This window comes from Ictalurus punctatus, chromosome 3 (assembly GCF_001660625.3).
Source record: "Ictalurus punctatus breed USDA103 chromosome 3, Coco_2.0, whole genome shotgun sequence".
In the NCBI taxonomy this organism is placed as follows: domain Eukaryota; kingdom Metazoa; phylum Chordata; class Actinopteri; order Siluriformes; family Ictaluridae; genus Ictalurus; species Ictalurus punctatus.
Genome location: NC_030418.2, coordinates 29917290 through 29933232, shown reverse-complemented (window position 1 = coordinate 29933232; position 15943 = coordinate 29917290). Strand labels below are relative to the sequence as shown.

The 15943-nt window shown below is 38.2% G+C and overlaps 1 protein-coding gene across 11 annotated transcripts in view; it reads right to left on the bottom strand.

Moving 5' to 3' along the window:
• Window positions 1-15943, bottom strand: part of npnta (nephronectin a) — a 64831-nt gene that overhangs the window by 5990 nt on the left and 42898 nt on the right. For all 11 annotated transcript variants that reach the window (XM_017463310.2, XM_017463313.2, XM_017463312.3 and 8 more), the window contains 4 exons: window positions 11912-12031; window positions 10165-10299; window positions 6940-7065; window positions 3297-3713 (listed from right to left, as the gene is read on the bottom strand). In XM_017463310.2, the coding sequence (XP_017318799.1) occupies window positions 3297-3713; window positions 6940-7065; window positions 10165-10299; window positions 11912-12031 (798 nt within the window). The remainder of the gene's footprint in view (window positions 1-3296; window positions 3714-6939; window positions 7066-10164; window positions 10300-11911; window positions 12032-15943) is intronic.

Genomic DNA, 15943 nt, shown 5'->3' with positions numbered 1-15943 from the left:
GGTGTTGGTTTAGATGGAAAGCCAAGAGGCCTTAAACTCTTTTGTTATGACATCCAGGGCCTTGGAAACCGTTCACTGCTTAGTAAATATGTTTGAGAGTTTTCCAAGTCTGCAGTAATGCCAGCACAACTGAATTACGTAAAATGTCACCTCTGACCCCAACAACAAAGAAATTTCAATGGACCATAAAATGAAACCAGCCACTAAAATTCACACATCAACACTAGATCTCAATTTTGTTTAGGGGGACTGAAATATGGTCTTCACATCTTCACATCACATCTATAAGCGTTTACTGTATGTCATATTTGTGAGGTAACAGTATTTTAAACGCAATATCTAACTCTGTCTTTATGTAAAAAACAGTAATTATGGCAATAATGAAAAGCATGAAGCCTTGAGACATCTTCTAATTCCTATTCACATCATCCCTAGCCATACATACATATATATATATCTTCAAAAAAGAAGTGACTTATTGAAATGGGGCTTCATAATGTTTTTTCAAAGCAAACAGAGCAACACCACTTGGGTTGAATAAGATTCAATTCCATGTTCCTGTGTGACCTTACAGTAAATACACTTCCCAGAAAGTAGATTCTTTATAGATGTTTCAAAGCTTTATGTGATGCTAGTGAGGACACATAGATAAATCACATATTACATAAATCTCATAGGTTTTCATATAAGCCCTTCATCATTAAAATCATTCAGCATTGCCTTATATTACATATATTACTACATTATGTATGAATATGTTTTAAAGATCTGATGTTGGGTTTATTAAAAAGTAAAGCTTCCTAAAGAGGTTCTACTTCCACACAGCACTTCCAAACTATAGGTACAAGCTGAAGAACCCTTAAGAATTCTAGACTTAACTTGTTTTTTTCTACAGAAGTAAAGTATTTGATTTATTTTTGTCTTGTTCAGCAGATGCACCACATAAACATATTAAGAAACTTCTGGACCTGTTAATTTGGTTTAATTCGGTGAAGTTTTCTGTGAGGAGATGCTTATATAGGATTTACGGCTAGAAAAAAAACTTTTTCATAATAGCAGGGAAGAAGCAGATTTCCGAAAAGGCTTTCCGTGTCATGCCTCAGGCGCTTTTCCCCAGTTTCACGTTGCTCTTTTTTGCCCTTTAACGCCCCACCTCTGCTGATCTTTGTTTCTATTCATCGCTTTTGGTTCTTTGCAAACATTTGGAAAGCCAAACAGAGCCATGTTCAGTCAGAGGAGACAAACACACGCTCAAGGCTAAACAAGTCGCCCTCTCAATCTTTTCTCCCAAAAGAGTGACGAGGACCTGATGCTAGATTGGTGACATTTCCCTGTGCCATGTATGTGCCAATTATAGAACAGGATAACAGAGAGGAGATAAGGCCATGTGCCCAAGCCTTACTTTGTGATTACTACATTGATTTCAATTACCTCCCTATCTTGTAGTTGAAAACCGCATTCTCCGGACGTGCCCTCATTCCAGCGCCGATAAATAAATTAATGAAATAAACTCACAGAGGACAAAGTCATTACAAAGCACTACAGGTGTAAGTGCTGCCGCTAGCAACGCTTTCCTAACTGCTTCATTCAATCATTATTGTTTCGAATCAATTTCAGAAATGTGGTTCTAATGAGCTTCTTCTCACGTTTCCTAACATCTCAGCCACGAAATTTTTTACAGCCGGTGGGTGAGGGTTCGGTTCCAGCAGGAGGTAATTGACTGATGTGCTTTGGCAATGTTGACCGGTAATGTAATAGTCATCACTGTTTTTCTGTTCTCATTACGCCTTGCCATCTGGAAGCTGAGGCTTTCGGATGTTATTTTCCTTCCCAAAGCAAAACTGATGTTTCCCCTACTGGTGAACCCAACTGATACAAAGCACCAGATCAGTCTGCGAGAAATAAGCACCAAATTGATAGACATTAACATCATCATTCTGGATTATCGTCTTGGAACGTAAACTATATCCAAAATGGCCATAGTTCTAGCCATAGTTCAGCAACTCTAGTTTTCTAAACATGAACCAACATGGCTCCTCTGTTGCACCCAATCATATCATATACACTTATGTAAATTATTTAGCAGGTAATAAGACTACAAGGCCAGAGACATCAGGTTACCTTCTCTGGTCTGATTAAAGAACCAAGGACAAAAGGTTAATGAAAACAGAATATTTAAAGATGAATAAACAGAGAACTATGTATTTATTCTCCCCACAACAAATTCAAAACAAATGTGTCTTACCAGTTCAGAGACTGTGGTGCTGGTCAAATGCCTGATGTCTTATTTATAACCATGGACTAATTCTCAATGGCTAAGCATTAAATAGTAACCACTGTCACCATTCAGTCATGTTAGTTCCTTATCCAGAACTTTATGAGCAAAGAATTTTACGTGACTGGACTATCACAACTTTCAGTGGAATTTTGATGTTCTAGAGATTTAGAGAGTTTGGACAGCACTATCTACAGTAGTACACTAATAGAGGAAACAGAAATTGTCAATGAAGTACATGTGTGGTTTGTTCATCACAGAAATAATAATACCATCCATTGCAAATGTGTACAAAATCACACCTGATTCAGTATGCAAGTATGCAAGACTTTATATTGCATTATAATGTCAATAGAATATGTTATCTGGACCCTGCATTAAAAAAGGTTCCACAAAAGTTCTGGATTGTTAAGGGTTTTAGCTTCCTAAACGGATTCTTCTGTGAACCGTCCCCGATAAGAAAACACCCTGCTTTAGGGTTTCTCCAAAAGAACAAATGTAAGAAAGCTTTAGGGGTATTTTGGGAATTCGTGATGGTACCAGGATCTTCTATGCTACACTTTTGGACAATACCTTAACAGGGCACTATATAGTGAGCAGACTGTGGTTTGGGATATATTGTTACGTTCTAAGAAAAAGGCTCATTAAAGGTTCTTTGGATGGTTTACAGTTTCCAACAGTTTTCCAAATGACTTTTACTTATACTGAGGACAATCCAAATAAAACTTTTAGGGCACTAAACAGAACCTGTAACTACAGAATCCAGTAAGCAGCACAAAGTGTGCAGTACATTTTAAGGAAATAAATCCAGGTTAAATCCAGAACCTTTAAGTGTTCTTTGGTTGTCCATCTGGGGGGAACTCTTAGTTCTTAGCTCTTAGGTCTATGATGTTCCTTCTTTAGAACCCTAGAACTAAGCATTATTTTAGTCTTAAAGCGACAAAGAACCCTTGAAGAATAATTTTAAAAAGAGTACGAAAAGGATAATAAAGAGATTTTTTTTTTAAAGGTTAGTACTTACTGTGGACGTCTCCTCTCTGTTTTTCATTGTTGTCTTTGTGGATGTTGTTGTCCAAGGGAGTAACTGGAGGGACAGGAGTCCTGCGAGGGGGTACAACTGGTACCCTTGGTGATGGAGCTGGGGCTTTGGTGGAGGTGGTGGTCATGGGATGGTGAGTGATGACATGGGGCTTATGAGTAACTATGGTGGGGGGTCTGGGAGAGGTCATAGGTGGTTTATGGGTTGGGATGGTTGGTTTTTTGGGTGTTGGGATGATTTTCTTTGGTGGTGAAGGTGTTTTGGAGGATGCTGTGCTCGGGCCGATCCTCTTGGGTGTCACCGGTGGTCGAGACGTGGTAGTGGTCCTCTTCTGATCTGTATCTGGAATCCTGTTGTTGTTCCCAGGTAGGGGAGGCTCAATGATCACTCTGGGGATGGCTAAGTGTATTGATCAAACAACAATGTCACGAGCCATGTCATTTTAATTAAAGAAAACGACAACATTTTTGTATGTATAGAATTTTTTGCAGATTACACTCGTATTTCATTTTCATTTTTAACATACTGGATTTCAAGTGTTTTGTAGATTCATTGTAAAATAGAGGTTTGTATTTCTTTCCCTATTCTTTTTCTACCTAACCAATGACAACACAAAGTTTTGTACTAGACAATGCGGTATACACTATATGACCATATGATGCATTTTCCTTAACACTTACATTGTAATTAAGTGATCAGATTTGCATTTTTAAAAAAATCTATATCATTGCATGAATGATGTGGGACTTTAACATATTTTCATTTATTTGAGTCTACACATGAGATGTGATATGTAACACCAAACAGGAAATAAGTAAGTGTTTTTGACTTCATATACAGGCATAAGTTTAAGTCATAAGTTTCATATAGAACAGTTAGTGTGTTTGGGAATGGTGTTCATGGTTGACATGCTTCATTACAGCATATAAAGGCTGTTACTTAAATAACAATGTTCTCACAAGGAGGCTTAATGCTGAATCATTTCTCACTGAAAAAGAAATTAAACCTGACAGTTAAACCTCCTGTTATGGAAATAATTCATTAACTTTTCCTGTGTTTGCACAGAGCAGTGGGCGTTATACCAACAAACACAGCTTTGTAAGACCCTCTTATGGAAAAGAGGCCACTGAACACTAAACGCTGAGCTTGGTACTCTATGTAATTTCATGCGACTAACTGACAGGTGGATATTAACTTTAATGTTTAATGTGTTTAGTGTCCTGTGCTATTAAAAATCCTTACATGATGTTATACCAGACTGAACAATAAAGAACCAATAAAACCTTTGTACCTTTTTCAGTGTATGAGAAAAGACACCATGGCATAAGTAAAGACTACTGTAAATGTGTGTGTGTGTGTGTGTGTGTGTACGAGCGTGCATTTGCATTTTCAGAAATGAAGACAAAATCTAAGATAAAACAAAGGCAACCTGAGTAAACACAAAATACAGTTTTCAAATGATAATGTAAAATATTGAAGCAAAAAAGCTACCCAATACCAACTGGGCCTGTGTGAAAATGTATTTGCCCCCATAGTTAAAGTGCTAATTCTCCAAATCTATGAAACTGCAGTCATAATGGGGTTCAGCTGGAATAAACACAACCAGGCCTGATTACTGCAAACCCTGTTCAATCAAATCAGCACTTAAATAGAACTTTTTCAACAGTATGAAGTTGGTTAAAAGGTCTTACCCAGTAACACACTATGCCAAGATTGAAAGAAATTCCAGAAATGACGAGGAAGAAGGTGATTGAAATACATCAGTCTCGGAAGGGTTACAAAGCTATTTCAAAGACTCTGGGATTCCAAATAACCACAGTGTGAGCCATAACCTCCAAATGGAAAAACTCAGCACACTAGTGAACCTCATGGTGTGCATTTGTGGAGCAGTGTAAAATCGATAGGTCATTATTTAATGTTTAAAAGCAACACCATTTTTTTTGCCTGTTAGGGCTGAAAAGCTGGAGCTGAATTAATAGTAAACGGAGCACATAATAGATACACAAGAGAATAAGAAGGCTCAGTCAGCCTACATCTGAAACTAATCAATAATCTCCAGAAATGTAATTAAAATACAGTGTGAACGTCTGACAAAACAATCTGTGCTAACATGACAGCACAATGCAGCTGTATGTGTGTATGCTGGGAAAGGACAACATTCTCAAAACGATCACGGCAAAGAAGTATCTTATGCTACTTCTGAACAAAGTGGTGCTCATTACATTTACCTTTACAGCAGTGAGTCTTATTAGAGTTGAGCAATGTGGTAAATCACAACATCTTATCGAATGCCATAATGAGAATGCTGTGGGCCAAACTGTTACGCACACATACAGTATACGTACACCATATGCCCAAAGGTTTGTGGACACCTGACCCTTACAAACATATATCTCCAAACTGTTGCCAAAGTTCGAAGCAAACAATTCTATAGAATGTCTCTGTAAGCTGTAGCGTTACAATTTCCCTTCACTGGAACGAAGAGGCCCAAACCTGTTCCAGCATAAAGGTGTTTTCTTAATGTTTGTATACATTACTCATCAACTATATGAAAATTTAAAACTCCATAACTCAAACCATCACTTTGAATATTTGAATACATTTAAAGCTATTTAGTATTTAACAATTTGTTTTAATAATTTTATTTGTAATATATTTGAATATATTTTTGTCTATGATTCAATTTGATATATGTGTTTTCCTCAAGTCAGAACAGCCTTTTTAATGTATATTTTTCCTGTTTGTATGTTTATTTTTCTATCTGCATTTGATATATTTTGGAACTATAATTTTTTTGCACCTTATTTGGTTTACAATCAACAACACCTAACAGTAAATCTGTCTGGTTGGGGTAGGAAGTCAGTTCAGCCAAGGTACCAAATATAGACCATATTATAGAGTGCTACAGGAAAATGAGTTAGCATTTTAGCACTTCCGGTTCCATCATCCCGAAGTCAATGGGTTTTTTGAAAGGGTTTTTGGTTAAATGCCTGAAATAAGTTCTGTGGTTAACACAAGCTCAAGATATTTTCACGTCTTATTCTACAACATAAAATACATCAGTAATACCCCTGATACTGTTAAGCGTTTACATATCTAAATGGGACTACAGAGACATTAAACGTCATCATACCAATCAGGAAAACTCATCTACTACAGCCTCGTTGTGTTTATACTCACGCTCTTGCAAACTATTCCAACTCAAACATTCCAACTTGTAGATCTGTCAATTTATAGTATTTTCCAATTGTCGGAAGCTTAGTGCTGGTGACGCTGAAGTCATGCGACTGTCGTGTAGTTCATTTAGAGCCTACCTTTAGGTGTTTACTTCTGCCGATTATGTTTAGGCTTCAAAATTCATAAATGTTGTGTTCATTTGTGAAGATTATCTTGATGAAGAAAACATATAAGACTCATTAAGAGCTTATTTTCTGCAATAAACCACAAGCCAATGGACAAATCCTATTGGATTCAAGGGAGCCTGGATGATGCTAACTTCCAGGTGGGCCTACAAAAATACATCTATACCACAGCGATGCAAAATATTGATTCTGATTGGACAGTGTTCACATGTATTGAATAGCTGAGACCATAAGGACTGTGTTACTGAGCTGAGCATACTCACGTTTGCACTCGTGACCCGTGCCCCCTCGGAAACCATCCTTGCACTTGCACTTGAAGGAGCCCGGTGTGTTGTAGCAGGTGGAGTATGTGCTACACTGGTGCTGTCCGGTCGAGCACTCATCCACATCTGAAAGAATTATACCACCAGTGTTTACCCTCAGAGACACTGCATGTACAAGCAAATATAAAACCGTATGCCTAATTAGGTGCTAATGCTAATAAGGGATGCCCATTTACAGTTGCTTTGGGCAAACAGACTGAAAAATTATTAGTACTAATAAGCACTTAAATCTTTATTATAAACAGTAAGTTCCCCAGTGCAGCAGTGAATGTAATCTTGACAATGTTTTTTATTATTAATTAAAAAGTATTGTTAAGTAAAAAATGTGAATGTTACAGAAAATAATAAGGCCACCTCGAGATATTCAAAGTACACAACAAAAAACTGAAGCGTTTACAATGTTCCTGTCTGTCCATCTGGACTTACAGTGGTGTGAAAAAGTATTTGATTTCTTCTGGTTTTGTGTAGATCTCATACTAAATTGTTTCAGAAATGAAAACAAAAGGCAAGCTAAGATAAAACAAAGGCAAGCTGAGTAAACACAAAATACAGTTTTTAAATGATAATGTTATATATTGGAGCAAAAAAGTTATCTAATACCAACTGGGAGTTTGTGAAAATGTATTTGCCCCCGTAGTTACAGTACTAATTCCTCAAATCTATGAAAGTGCAGTCATAATGGGGTTCAGCTGGACTAAACACAACCAGGCCTGATTACTGCAAACCCTGTTCAATCAAATCAGCACTTAAATAGAGCTTTTTCAACAGCATGAAGTTGGTTAAAAGGTCTTACCCAGTAACACACTATGCCAAAGTCGAAAGAAATTCCAGAAATGATGAGGAAGAAGGTGATTGAAATACAGCAGTCTCGGAAGGGTTACAAAGCTATTTCCAAGATTCTGGGACTCCAAAGAAACACAGTGAGAGCCATTATCTCCAAATGGAGAAACTCGGCACAGTACTGTACCTTCCTAGAAATGGCCGACCTTCCAAAATTCCTCCAAGAGCACAGCAATGACTCATTCAGCAAGTCACAAAAGAGCCAAGGACAACATTTAAGGACCTTCAGGCCTCTCTTGAATCAATAAAGGTCACTGACTCCACTATCAGAAAGACACTGGGTAAAACAGGCATCCATGGAAGAGTGGCGAGGTGAAAACCACTTCTAACCCAGAAGAACATTAAGACTCGTCTGAATTTTGTCAAAACACACCTTGATGATCCTCAAACCTTTTGGGAGAATGTTCTGTGTATTGATGAGTCGAAAGTGGAACTGTTAGGAAGAGAGGGGTCCCGTTACATCTGGCGTAAACCAAACACAGAATTCCACAAAAAGAACATCATACCTACGCTCAAGCATGGTGGTGGAAGTGTGATGGTGTGGGGATGCTTTGCTGCTTCAGAGCCTGGGCAACTTGCAATAATTGAGGGAAACATGAATTCTGCTCTCTAACAGAAAATCCTAAAGAATGTCCGTTCTTCAGTCCGTAAATTGAAACTCAAACGCAATTGGATTATGCAGCAAGACAATAATCCAAAGCACAGGAGTAAATCCTGGTCCTAGAAGTAAGTGAAGTATTTGGTTGCAGTCATTGCTACTAAAGGTGGCACAACCAGATTTTAAGTTTTAGCGGCCAATTAGTTTTTCACATTGATGATACGTGTTGGATAGCTTTGGATAGTTTTTTTTCCTTCAATAATAATAAAAAAATACTATATTGTGTTTATTCAGGATGCCTTTGCTGTAGGATGTTTTTCGTTTGAAGATCTAAAACTATTTATTATGAAATATACACAGAAACAGAAAAAAAATCAGGATGGGAGCAAATATTTATACACAACATCATATGTGTTAATTTAACACTGGGGTTGTTGTTCTGCACTGTCTCCTTTAGGCCATCTGGTTTGTTGCGATGTGCTACATCTCTTCAATCACAAATCATCGAAGCTCCCAGATCAGTTTTTAACACAGTGGCATAAAAGGCCATTTAAATACCATGTGCTGTTATTCAGAGCTTGTAACTGATTTACAGTAAAGTGTGTGTGTGTGTGTGGGGGGGGGGGGGGGGGGGGGGGGTTATTGACACAACTGTCCCATTGCATTAAATATAATCAAACAACCAAGAGTACCATGCCTGACCTTTTCCTCATTTATTTTGCTTTACTTTGACATAATTATTATTATTATTATTGTTGTTGTTGTTGTTGTTGCTGCGGTTATTTATTTATTTAAAATAGAAGAGATGGTCCATAAGTTGCATATGTCCAACATGGCAACCCCGCAGTGTTATAGTGTTCAGCTAGGTCACTTTGACATAAGCTACATTACACCACAGCACTCAATTCTGAATCTGTTTGATGGTGTTGAATCATTTTCTATGGCAGCAGCTCAAAACGTAGTAATGGCCGCAAGCCAAGTTACAGTAGAGGTTTATATTAATCTGCACATTCTAACACATTAAAGTTTGTACAGTAACAGATAATTCACAGGGAAATGTATGATGGCCACTACGTATCCTAAGTAGAATAATCAACCAACTAAAGATGTCTTCTTGTTTAACAAACAAAAAATTTCTGTAAGGAGATGTTTATTTAACATTTATGGAAGGAGTCTCCAGTGTCAGCTCTTTGTGACAGTCAGAGGAAACGCTGTAAGTTTCTAGGTAACATGACAAGTTTTGTTTGATTGCTTATAGCTGTTGTACAAGTGAACTAAGTAGTTTCACAGTTGTGTGAAACGAATGAGTTTCGACACAACATTAAAAAGTAACTATAAATGCCTCAAAAGTACACTGTGTCGCTCTTTAGCGAATAAAGAAAATACATTATAGAATAACAGCCCTATAACAGCACGCCTGTAGTGTTTTATTTCTTACTTAGCCTTTCTGGGTGTCATTACTGAAGACTTGGGTGCAGTTTGAGGCAGACATTTATGGAAAAGTTCTCTTCAGACTTCCATTACTTGTTAGGTACATGCAACTCAAGTACAAAGAACCATTCCCATAGATCACTTTAAAAACATACTGTCTCACTTAAAAGAACTCCTTTAATATCTACTATAGCTATTGTCATTCTTATGCACATAGAGTCCACTTATACATATTTAAAATCTCATACATGTTCAATATTTTATGTTTCACAGCAGCCTCGTGTCCATGCGCTTACCTATACACTGGTATTTGCCGTTGATATACTGTAGGTCGAAGCCGTCATGACACTTGCAGATGTAACTCCCGAACGTGTTGATGCACTTGCGGAAGCGGGGGCAGACGCCGCGGCCTGTGGCGCACTCGTCCACGTCTGAAAAGCAAGCAGCCTTTTGAGTCATCCTTTTTGAATTTTTTTTTTTTTTATATCCTCCCTCGGAATTCCGACTGCATTATCTTCCCCAGACTGGATGAATTGGTAGATTATGGATTAATCTAGATAGAAAGCTTCAGAGGATCAGTCTGTGTGGACGGTCAGGAATACATTTCACGTCTCTCACCCTAGAATTTATGCATAGGGTAATGCAGAATAAACTCTCGCTGGGATATTTCACGCATGGGTGTAGAAGTAAAGAATGCTGTGTGTGCTAAGTTAGAGAGAGAGTGTGTGTGTGCGTGTGTGTGTGAGAGAGAGAGAGAGAGAGAGAGAGAGAGAGAGAGAGAGAGAGAGAGGGAGGCAACAATGCTTCATCAATCATTCCTGTCCTTGTCCAAAACACTGTACTGGAGTTTCAGCTTGCCTGAGCAGCATTTGATTCCATAATCACGCAATTAGGATCGTTTCCTTTTACCTCCTCTTTTTTTTCCCCCCAGACAAACACTTTTGATTGATTGCTCAGTCAGACGAGGAACAAAACACGTCGGATGACGCTATTAGTCAAAATCTGTTGGGGGAAAAAAAATAGACTTGTGGGAATCGTAAATCAAAAGGCTCTTCATTCACGTTGTCATACAACGGATGCTTTTTTCCCAAGTTATGACTGATGCGTGGAGTATTTCCATCCTAGAGAATTCCATCGTTGTTACCCCAGTTTATAAGGCAACAACCTAATGATGGAAGGTTACAATTCTGCAGATATGACAATGGCTTCCGGCAACTTTGCCCTCTCGTCTGATTTATGTCACAACATCTATCTATTGTAGCTGTCCCTTGGGCTTGTAAAAGTACTCTCCTAAAATATTACAACACCAGAACACCCGTGCTTCAGAAACACCATCGACACCCACTTTGTGATTGATGGGCTTTAGTTCGAGACACCACAACTCCACTCTCCAGGGTGAAACACGAGGGATGAAAAAGTAGACCAGGGGAAGAAAATAAAAAACGAGGAAGGCCAGGACGAAAGATTTAGCTCATCCCCTGTTACAGAAGTATATATTTAAAACATGACACGGGTTAACTGCAACAATTTGTTCCCATTCCCATCTGTGATTTATTGTTGTGCAGGGAGACACGTCTAAGCGTGGAGTAAAGGACGTGAACCGCTTTAACGTCTCTGCACCTGTGGAAGGGCATTAATATGGCCATTAACGGATGCCACTATGCAATCTCCAAGCACTTGCTCTGTAATTAGAGCATCGGAGGGAAAAAGAAAAAAAAGAGCTCATTGTGCGGTTGTCAAGAGCTGCTGGAATACCACAGGAGCGGAGCGCTACAAGAGAATCTGTGTACTTGTTTGCAGCTATTTGAATTACAAAACTCTGTTTGTCATCTTTTACTGATTCACCGCTAGCACCAAAAAAGGCAACAAAAGACCCCTGCGTTTGATTAGAAAGCTACAAATCTGAGTTAAAAAGAAGCCAAGAGCCAGAGGGAGAAGGAGGCAAAGGCAAAGCCTCTCGATGTTGTGCTTCTTCGTATGAGAGTGCTTTTGAATTCAGAGTAAAGTAGCAGAGTTTGTTTGGCTCACAGCGAGCAGCCGTACCCACGCATGTCCTGCCATCTGGGGCGAGCTGTAGGCCGGGAGATGGACACTGGCACCGAACTTCCCCTTTCATCACCTCGCAGCCGTACTGGCAGTTAGCCATACTGCAAGTCCGTGCATCTGAGACACACACACACACACACACAAAACAAGGGAATGAAAAGAAGGAGACATGATTGCTGATATAAACATCAAGAGTAAGAATGTACAGACCAGGACTAGCACATTCTGTTCAACATACATTCCAATGTATTTGGATATTTTCCATGACCTTACCTTGCATTAAAGACACAAAAACAAAACATTCAAGCAAAGTCCTTCTTAACTCAAAGGTAGTCAATCAGTCACGACATGTTTGATGTTCAAACGTTTGATGCGTCTTCTATCGCTAGGAACCTAATGTTGCCAATTAAAAAAAAGCACATTTACATGTAGCTAGCTTAAAAACTAGCTGAATAAACCTGTACTTGCAAATTTATAAATAAAATGAATATACAAATCAAATTTTCAAACATTATGAATTGAATCGTGTCTAATTAACAGTTCTGTCTTTGTGTCACACCTCCTTTTATCCTTTTGTTCAAAAGCAAGCCTGTGAGGCATGTGTGTGATGTGTGCTAAACTGGTTCAATAAGCCAGTGGTTTTCAAAGTGGGGGCCCCCTTGTGGGCAGCCAAGGGGCGCCCGGGGGGCCCTCAACAATTTGTTGTGAAGAATAAATAAATACATGATTTAAAAAAAAAAAATTATATATATATATATAATTCCTAATGTAATGTAATGTAAAGATGTAAGATGTAATTATTAATAATAAAAAAAGCAGGATATATTCAGAAGTCTGTATTTTTAATGTGTTTTAAAGACATCTTGCAAAAGAGGGGCCTTGGTCAAATGATAATGCCAATAGGGGGGCCTTGCCCTGGAAAAGTTTGGGAACCCCTGCTATAAGCTTCCTTTACTTATCTACATTAGCCCCGTAGCACCAGTGCAAATGTAACGACACAAGATTAGCAATGTACAGAGAGAAATATGCACATTTCATTCAAGCCAAACTGTTCTATTATGAAAACCAAACAAATTAAAATAAACAGCCTTTTTTTTTTTTTTTTTTTTTTTACAATTGTTAAGATTTCACTTTTACGATTGATGTGGTTACAAACAAAAGCTTTGTGTTTTTCCATGATAAACACGTTTAAGTGTAATCTTTCGATAATGACCATGTCTTCCCCAAGCAGCTAATTTCATTGTAATGCGCATGTATTCCAACAAGTCTTAAAACTTAAAAGAACTAGAAAATGTGTGCAATATTTAAGAGATCAGGTGGTTTAAAGCCACAGTCTACTTTTCTAAGGTTGTTTTGTTCAAACAAGCTGTGTGGTATAATTACATTTCTATTTCAGACGTGTACAGAGGTTTCTAAACCCCACTGTTTTTTGCCGAATGAAAGCGTCTTCTCTTTTTGCATCTAAAAAGCATGAGCACTAATTTCAGTATTGAGAAGTGTAGTAAACTGAACAGTGATTAGTTAGTTTGATTTGCAAACCAATAATGCTTCTGGCATGAATAAAAATTAGAGACATGTACATAATTCAAACGCAACAAATTCACAGGTTCGTATCAAATGGCATAGAATGTCTGCCTCATCATTTGGCTTTCAGAGCTGCTCTTCTCAGAGGACTGAACTTTCTAAGTGGGTCTATCTGACCCTGAGGCAAAAGACTACTGGAGATGATAACCTCGTATTATTACCTCACCATCTCCAACAATGCACTGAGGAAAAGAAAACTGCTTCATTCTCTACTCCACACCACTACGAGATCATCAATGGGTTCAAGCTGCTCTTTCCAAAATAACAGGGAAATGAAATTGCTTATTATTCCTACCAGCCAAATATGGAGAGCTGTGAAAACATCAGCAGGGCTGCAAATGGGCTTATTAAGAGTCTAAAAACAGAGCAGTTCTTCAGCAGTCTTATAATAACGAAGTACAAGGTGGTGGCAATACTCAGGCCAAACTAAATTACTATGTACTCAAATTTTGACAGATAAATATTACTTAGTATTAGATTTGTTGGATTTCAAAATTTGTGAAGGGAAGTGAAGGTTTACGTGAAGACATCAAGACTTCAGGGGATGACTTAAGCCTTTAAATATCTGGAGATATTAAAAATAATCTACTTTGAATAGTGAAAACAGCCTGGGAGCATTTTTACCCTCTTTGACCCTCATGAAGAATGCAATGATGGATACATGATTATGCAAATTAGAAAGGATCAAAATCCTTCCAACATCCCATCCCCACTACTCTGGGTTTGGTTCTGCTGGGGTACCAGCTATTTTATTACAAAATAAAAAAGGCCAGTGGCCATGTTGGGGAAATAAAATGTGAAGTCTGAAGACGTAATTGGTGACAAATTAAAGGAACACCAGGCATGCTTTGGCTCCACTTGTCCCCCTAGAGAGCAGCATCACTGCAAATCAATCCAAGGTTCTTCTAGCTGATCACTTTTATCCTATGATGGAACATTTCCGTCCTGAAGCAAGTGGTCTCTTTCAGTGTGTTCCTGGTCCATAGCAAATGAGGACTCACTGAATGATTTGATGAGGATGAAAATTATGTAGTGTAAATCACATGCCGTCAACAGATCTCAACGTGATCTCAACACCTACAGGAGATTTTGGAGCGATGTGTGTTTGACAGCTCTCTTCAGCATCATAATCAAAACATCAACAGGAATATATTTAGGAAGACTGGATCTCAGTCCTCTAATACACTTCCAGAGACTTGGCGACTCTTCAAAGGAGCATTGAAGCTGTTCATGATGGCGCAACACCTTTCTAAGATACTTTAGATTAATATTCTTTTAATTTGTCAACCACCTTTATATGTTTTGAATGACAAACAGCAATCTTAATCAAAATTCCAAGACGGTTAACCATTTATGTTGCTTTTTTTTTTTTTAGGGAAAATGGATGCATTCTGTTCTTATTTGTTGGAGAAAGCCTTGTGACTTCCTCTATCCAGATATTACTGAAAGTCATGAGTTTTAATAAACAACAATATGTAAAACAAAAAAAACTCACTCCTTTATATCCACGAGCATATCTCATTGTGAACAAGGCCCTTAACCATTAATTATCGCCACTTCAAAAACATTTGGAGAACCTGATGGCTCAAGGATATGAACCATTCAAGACCGACATCCAGGCCCGCACAAAATCTCTCAGAAAAACCACAACTGACGGTATGGTTGCCCTTGACGCCCTCTTTGATAAAAGCAACAATTTGAGCGTGCTTGCAGTAGTGCAGGCCATCTGGAAGAAAGAAATATTGAACCTTTTCAGTGGTTAACATGAGGCAAGCACAGGCACAGCCTTCTCAGCACTGGGAGAATAGCTCAGGGCCAGCTAGAAGAATGAGGATTTACTGGCAGGGTTGAAGTTCACGCTTCACTCTTTCTCTCTCATTTTTCATTTGAGTCACTGTAAAGCCCTCTACAGGGACTAACCATGCCCCAAGCTGATAGGGTGACTGCTGGGAGTTAAAAAAAAAAAAAAAAATTCTGGAGAAAAAAAAATTAATCATAGTAGCTTACAATGGAAAGGGAAAAGAACATTCAGTGATGGAAAAAATACTTTACACTCCAAAGAAATGGACCTGCAGAATAGTCTGGTATACAATTGAGGGTCACTGTTCAAACGAAAAGAAAAAAAAAAGTGGCAACTATTAAGCATTTCTCTTGGGTCCTGGTGGTTACAATGGTTTGTAATTTTTAGTAAGTCTTTTGTATTTTCCATAGGATAAATATGACAGGTTGATCAGGTTACGTGTGACTAAGTCTAGATTAGTCATTCTTTGAAAATCTATTAAAGGAGGTAAAAACTTTTGGTATAATGGTGATCACATTGTGTAATGGATTTTAAGAATGCTGTTTGCAAGAAACCACTACGTTATGTAGAATGAACATTAAGATACAGCAATTCAACATCAAATATGCTGCCTCTGCAGCTGAATCCATTGGAAACCATTAGAT